Source organism: Scomber scombrus, chromosome 6 (genome assembly GCF_963691925.1).
Source record: "Scomber scombrus chromosome 6, fScoSco1.1, whole genome shotgun sequence".
Taxonomy (NCBI): domain Eukaryota; kingdom Metazoa; phylum Chordata; class Actinopteri; order Scombriformes; family Scombridae; genus Scomber; species Scomber scombrus.
This window is the reverse complement of record NC_084975.1, coordinates 17,292,880-17,300,531: the sequence shown is the minus strand read 5'-3', so window position 1 is coordinate 17,300,531 and position 7,652 is coordinate 17,292,880. Positions and strand designations below refer to the sequence as shown.

General features: G+C 40.9%; 1 protein-coding gene across 1 annotated transcript in view; it reads right to left on the bottom strand.

The window, feature by feature from the left end:
* Positions 1–849: 849 nt before the first annotated feature.
* mctp2a (multiple C2 domains, transmembrane 2a) overlaps positions 850–7,652 on the bottom strand; it is a 30,811-nt gene continuing 24,008 nt past the window's right edge. The window contains exons 18-21 of the mRNA XM_062421500.1: positions 4,519–4,628; positions 4,294–4,403; positions 3,062–3,159; positions 850–909 (exon numbers count right to left, since the gene is read on the bottom strand). Of these exons, the coding sequence (XP_062277484.1) occupies positions 850–909; positions 3,062–3,159; positions 4,294–4,403; positions 4,519–4,628 (378 nt within the window). The remainder of the gene's footprint in view (positions 910–3,061; positions 3,160–4,293; positions 4,404–4,518; positions 4,629–7,652) is intronic.

Here is a 7,652-nt window from a genome sequence, read left to right as displayed (position 1 = left end):
CCTCCTCACTAAAGTGCAGTTATTGAAAAACACGGGCAAAAACAGGAGCTCAAACTGATCAAGATTTTTTATTCAGGATAAATTCTTCATTTGATGATAGACACAATACTGAATATGATAAAACTCTCTCTTAATCAACAAAACATAGAAACTCTAGTTTAAAAAATGAAGTGAGCCAATAATAATACACATACAGTACATGAATATATATTTGTTGTTGAGATAAAATTAAGAAAGCTGTCAGTTATTATTACCACAAAAAGGAAAGTAGAATTGAATGTTTAATGTGCGACAAAACATTAATTATCCCTGATTGTTTAAATATTCATTGCAATATACCATACATGACCTTTTAACTTTTAATTACATGAACACATGGATAGGGAAAAAATATTGCCATTTGTTTTCCATAAAGTGTTAAGCTTGTATTAACTTTACCTTAAGGCAAATTTCTCAGTTTCACCACAGTAAAGAAAAAAAAAAGGAAGCAAAATAGTGGATGTCTGAGGTAAGGCAAACCCAGCGCATTTCATTCCTTTTTTAAATTATATCCAAAGATGAAGGCTTAGCCTTGCAGCACTCTCTTTTCTTTACCTCCAGGCTTGTGATTGACAGCGCCATGTGCTGCCCTCCTAGCTGCTGCAGTTCACAGCCCCTGTCAGGGGGGTGGCAAACACACAAGCCAGAGTGCGGCTGGCTGCCCCTCAGCAGCAGGGGGCAGAGTTAGGGTGCTATGGTGGGGTGCACAAGGTCGTGGGTTCTGCTGGCACTGGAGCATTGTTGTCAGGTGGATTGCGTCGTACCATATTCAAAAAGAGACCAGCTTTTCATCTAGCATGTCCGTAGAGCTTACCTTTTCTTCCGTGGCTGGCTCTGGCTGGTGGGCGCTCTCAACGCGCTGTACTGCACCTGTAAAAACAAACAGGAGTTTGGTCAGAGGCAGGTAATCCGAGCTCAGTGGAGCGCACGGTAATGGCTCCCCTGAGGAGAGCTGGTGCAGGGGAAAGCGAGGCAGGCTCGCCTGTAATGAATCATTTTTTAAACACAGGAGCAGAGGGGATTAATCACAGGGAGGAAGGATTTGAAGAGTCAAGGGTTCGGTACCAGTGTACGCCCCCCTCATTCTGCACCACAATCACAATATTAGAAACAGACATCAACTGTTGAGATGACCTGCCAGGCCAGTGAGGGAACTGCAAACTGCATAATCACTCACTGTAAGTTATGTCCCCTAAAGAAAACTTTGTTGAAGAACAAAAATACTACAAAGCCAATGTTGTTTAGGTTAAGAAGTTATCAACTCTCTTACAGATCCTTGGTGTGACTTTGATTTCTCCAGGCAAAAATTAGGCCTGTAATATAACATCTGAACTTGCAACCTTATTTTCTTCTCCTTGTTAATTCTACAAATGTAGAATTAAGCTTGAGACATGTTCACTCAAGTTGCATACTTCCATTTTTTTCAGAAATGTGTTGATGTTCAGATGATTGAGAAAATAAATATATGTTATAAAGTCGTGTTATCTTTGACATTCAAGAAATTAGATTTAATTGTCCATTTTTTTTTGTTTTCAAAATTGCCACCATAATCCAAATAAGTCTGATCATAGGGTAAAGTGAAAAGGAGAAGGGCTAGAATTTGTAAACTTGCTTTTGAAGCATGCTTGCTGAGCTCAAACAATACGTTGAATCTGTTGAATAAAGGTAAGAACTCTATGCTAATTAGCTGGTCTCCATTATTAGAATGGGAGATGGAATGTGGGAACAAAGTGACTGCCTCCTGCATCAGAACATGAAACTGTCCTCAGAACTGACAGATGCTTCTTATTTCAGGACAGACACAGTGTTGTCAGAAGTCCCCGTTTGAGGCAGACTTTGTAGATTTGCGCAGGCACTAATTGCCAAGTCACATTTGCAAGAAAGACAGGAGTCAATTTTCAGCCTTTGTGGTGTTTTTGTGTCCACACCTATCTGAGGATTGAAGTTCTAAGTCAACAAAAACAAAATATGTGGTCTATTGTTTTGGGTCTCCTGTGTATATGATGTTAAGATTATTTTTCACAGTACATAATGAAACATACTTATGATGAATCTTAAGGGTGTTTTGTTTTTTTATGATTGGAGCTTTTTTCAAGATGTAGTTTCTCTTTTAAACAAGGCTAAAAAGTATTGTTTCCATGGGATTTGAATGTGAGTCATTTTCAAAGCTCAAACATTGTATCCCAATGGGGGAAGAAGACATACAAAGCATTCTGAATCAAAATGTATTCGCCACCTTGTTTTGCCAACTCAGTCAGCCAAATCTCAAACAACACAGGCTCCCTCCAACATCACAGAGAAGTCAGTAACGGCTTGCTGCAGGACAACATCAAGGGTGCAGAAGAGGAACAGACTGAGGTGAGAGTGTCTTCCCAGATCCAGGCTGTCACTGAATTCTGTCTGGTGAGTTACCTGCGAGATGAAGGCTCTACTGTGGCACTTCATTTCCTGGCAGAGCAAAATTCTCAGTCAGAGAACGGCGAGCACCCAGCACCACTTACAACACCCTGTCAGCTCTCCCCAGCTCTGTGATGTAAATGCAAATGACATATCAGCCATGGCTAATATGTAATCACATATGGCACCCAGCAAGACGACCGGGGCTCACGACTACATTAATTGACTCTACCACCCTGAAGTGACTGAGGCCACATCAGAGTTTCTGTACTGACACAACAGCCAGAGACGTCAGGAGCCCTCTGCTGGCCCTCAGCCAATCACCAACTTTAATGTCACAGGCTAGCGCTTCAATCAGACAGACAAAATTACTAATAACGGGTGAGGCTGCAGCAATATGGCTGAGGACAGATCTGAGCATCACCTCACTCAGGCAGTACAGCGACTACATGGTACTGCACTGAGGAATAATTGGGCCAGTGCTGCTTTAAAGGCGAGATATCATTAATAATCAAACAAAGCTAGAGGATATATTTCCTCAACACTTGGGAATTCTGTTACAGCAAATAATGCAGACCTCTTTAGGGAATTCCCTCCCTATCTGTATGTAAAATTGGACCCTTACCTTTTGAACATCAGAAGGCACCCTCTTGAGGAAATCCAGTATTTCATTATTGTCAATAGTATATGGGTTGCGCAGCTTCTTGGTAAATTTGTTAACGCCTGTATAAACAAGAACACATTAATAAATAAAGGTGTCATACTGACCAGCATGTTTTACACAGTTTTAGAGTGTAAAAACTAATAATGATGAAACAAGTTGTATAACACTATCTGTGTACAGCATGGAGCTCTGTATTATATGATGCTATTTCAGCTAAACTATACTCTTCAGCTAAAATGGCCAATACAATAGAGGCAAGTGTGGATAGGAAGAAAGAAATTCTTTCCTTATCAATCTATTAGTTACTTCAATTTGAAAAACAGGCACAAGATCATGGTAGCTATTTCTGACTTTTGTTTCCTTCAAACTGATCATTTCTATATTTACTTTGCACATGGCTGCATACCACAGAGAAAAAATATCTCTGGGGTCTTGTAATGGGACCATTATATTCGCAGCTTGGTACTGCCTTACCTCAACATGCAGACAAAGAACCTAAGGACTTAAATATGTGCAAGCAACTTGAAAGACTTGCCTTGCAACCACAAAGATGGGGGTTAACTGGGGAGGCAGAGGAGTGTCTCAAACTGTGTGTTTTTGTTTGATATGATGGTTTTTTGGTATTGATTGTGTTGAAGGCAGTGTGGAAGTACAGTGGTTGTGGGCTTACAGCTGGAGGAGGAGAGCCTGTTAAGGGCAGTATATCTCCCTGACCACTGAGATGACTGTCTATTCTGTATGACTACAGCAGATAATGAGAGGCTAGACCAGGAGCCTACAGACTGCCCAAGGACATCATGTATTATATACAGCTTGCTACTCTACCTCTGCTTTGCTTTGTTTTCACACAAACCCTAGGCCTTGCCTCTGCTGGGCTCTGCCATATCAGCCCACACTGAGCAGAGCAAACCTCTGCAGCTGTCTGATCTCTGTGCATTTGCAGAGGTGTAAGGATGGCAGAGTTCTTAAATTCCTGCACTTCATTAAATCATGGATTTGCAGTTAGAAACACTGAACAACAGTTGTGTGTTGCAACAATGGTATAAGCATTGTTTCTTCTACTTTTTGTTAGGATGTTATGGTCGTAAGAATTAAGAATCTATAAAGAAGCAAGCAGTAATTAGCTTTTTGGTATCATTTATATAAAAATGTTATGAATACAATTAAAATAAAATAAAAAACGTAGAACTTACCCCATATCAGCACAATATATCGCACTGGGATAAAATATAACAGTGCTGTTGCCAGAAACAGCACTAAGCATGCCAGACATGACAGGAATGGGACCGACCAGTTGAATATGCTGTGAGAGAATTATTGTGTCAGATTAATGTTGATTCTACAACAACTATGAATCCAAAAAAAGAAAAGATAAATAAAGTAAATACTGCTGTGATAAATACAAAATGGTTATTTACTTTTTGATTCGCTCTCCAATGTTTGAGAGTTCTTCCAAAGCGTTCTGGACAGCCAACACTACTTCCTGCACCATATGTATCTTATCCATCAAACCCTTTTTTCCGGATTCCTGAAAAAGAAAAAAAATGCACAATCTCTGATGAGGTACACTGTATGTCAATTGTTGGGCAGGGTAGACAAAGACCAGTTTATCTCTGCTGGGCTATTATGTGTGATTTATCTATTGAATGGCCCATAATGAGCAAACACTGTATATCTTCAGACTATGCTTTTGAAGATGAGACAGACTCAGTGCTCAGAAGCTGTTATGTGGATGGCTGTGAGATTTCAGCTTTTGTCCGCCACACACAATGGAGCTGTTGCACAAGTGCAGCACAATCAAGACTCTCTGGTAGATGAAAAGTACACAAAATGGCCATCCGCAATCAGGCAGACTAGACGACCTAGACAAGAAGAGCAGGGGCCTCACAACTTAGGAGAGATTCCATTCCAACTGCCTGCACAGGACAAGTTTGAACATGTTTTTACAAATCTGTCAGTCCAGTCTTTCTAACCTGCTTCAACACTTTCTCTGCATGAATGAAACACTTCACCCTTCGTAGAGCACCAGCTGGATGTGCATTTCTATGAATCCTGTCACAAATAACAACTTTTATTTTTAATGCACTGACATAATAATGACTGAGCCTGGCAAGCAATAAGTCAACATATGAAGGGGTTGGAGGGTTTGTCTCAAAGCAAAATGAATGTGTTTAGATCAAGGCAAAAAATAACGATGAGTGTGAAGCCTTCCAGAGGCAGAGGAGTGACCAGAGATAACACAAGTAACACAAGCTAAAGAGGGCTGAAAAGCCTCACATCAAAAGGAGGAAATAATGACAGGAATGATGACAGAGAGGAGGGTGGGAGGGGGGAATGAGAGTGTTGGGGGAGGGCACTCTGATGGACCCTAACAGGAGGCTTGAGGATGTCTATATGTTTATGTTACAAGTCAGCCGAAGCCGCAGCCTGTGTGCATTGACAGGGTCCAGACAGAATGCCTTTATCAGAGCCTCATGAGGCAGCCCCTGGGAACACACTGTCTGTCAGCACAGAGAGACTCCCCACTGTCAGGCCCACTCTCCTCCACCAAAAGCGCAGGAAGAGAGCAATTCCCACACTAGCAGAGCCTCCCCCACTGGGCTCTGATCTGGACAGACACTGGAGGCTCAGCACTGTCCAAAAAAGGAAAAAGTATCACAAATATGCTTTCCTTGGGATTTACATCTCATGGTCTCATCATGGGGAAAGATGACTATCAGTGTTTATGTGTCATCTTGCTCTACTGCACTGAGGGGGCTGGGCAAGCCTTCATGTGTGTCTTTTACTCCACATCAGGTGTTAATTGAGCTCTTTATCCCAAGTTTATTTTGAAAGCAGGGAACACTGTTAGAGTCTGCTAAAAGCCATTACAACTCATGTCAGTGAGCTCCTGATGGACCTTAAGAGCCACGCATTGAGAAATGATAGCTCACTCGATATGGAGCCTCATCAGTTAGTCTCACATTCCTTTTCATGTTTCTATTTAAACTTGTCTAAGCGACCCAATTACATGGTTTAGAATTTAAAATCTAATAAGTGACATTACTTAACTGCAAAGAATACACATGCGAGGTAAATATAGCCAGAAATATAGCTCTGGCAGAAAAAAGAGAAACTATACTGGCTTTCATTTCTAAAAGAAAAAAAGACAACAGACAAATAGATGCACTCTGAAGTAGGAATCAAGAGACAGAGCTCTTATGATTATCATTATTCATCTCCTTTAAGATTCTTGAAATCCTCCATCTCCTTGGCGACCAACACTGAAGTCATTCCTACATTAATCGTTTGATGATATTCTTTATCTTTGTTCATTTCTCTTTTCGGCATGTACACCAGTGCACAGCAGTGCACAGAAAACAAAAATAAATAGAATCTCCATCTGAAATGGAAAAAGATGGTTAAACTGGGGGATGGACTAAATGAATCCTAAATGTCTACTGATTAGAAAACCTGTGTGAAATCATATTCTCATTTCAGATAAAATTGTAAAAGCTTCCTTTTAAGGCGCAGTAATGGAGAGCCAATTTGATCTCATGCACAAAGGTAAACATACTCTCACAGACATGTGGGGTGTTATCAAAGGCTGGAAAAAGCTCATTTAGCATCATTTTAATTAGAGTAAACGGTGCCAAATTTAAATTCTCAGACTGAATATTTTTCTAGTGAGTTTTTTGACAAAGATAAGAAGTACATCCAAATGAAAGACACCTGTTTTCCAGGCAAATGATCTCATACAGAACTAAAATAAGCTAACAAACAATTTGCTGAAATAAAAAAAGAAAAAATGCTCTCAGAGGTTTTAATGTAATGGTCGGTCCGTGTGCAGTAGCTCTCATAATGCACGCCACAGATGATAGCATGGGCAGTTTGTCTGACTGGTATGCTCAAGGAGAACCAGCGGTTACTGTGGACTATCGGGTGAGAGATGCAGTAACCCCCAAGCCCAGTCTAGCACCTCCAAAACCACCTCTCTTGCTCCCCCCAACTCCCCAGGGCTGGGCTCTGGGAGCAAGTCAACCCCAGACCAGCTCTGCCAGCCGGGGGGCATGAAAGGGCTGTTTCATCTTCCCTCTATTCTATTGGAGATCTATGGACTTGTTTTGCCTCTCTGTTTCTTTATGTTATGATTAAATATTGTCTATCTGCACAATTGATACCTAAGGCCAAAGGGAAGTCACTTTGCACACACATAATTTGTAAGCTGTCTCTTTCCCTGAGGACAGATTTGTTCACAGGCAGAGAATCTGTTCTGTATTATCCTGCTGTAACACTGGCTTGCCTTTCGTCTCTCTTTAACGTCATGCCTTCACATTCTTGGTGCTCTGCCTGAGGTTTACATATTTCCTTCCTCAAGGGGGGAAAATGGGGGATAAAAACATATTTGAGTGGTAATCATAACCTTCTCAGAGGGAAAGCCTTTATTCACATGTTAGAGGAAAGAGTAGGGGAAAAAAGCAAAGGCTTTGAAGTCATCAAATTTAACACTGATCACTCTTTAACCCCAAATATTTTTAAAGAAGACTTTGATAGGCAGTGTAAATCTACACTG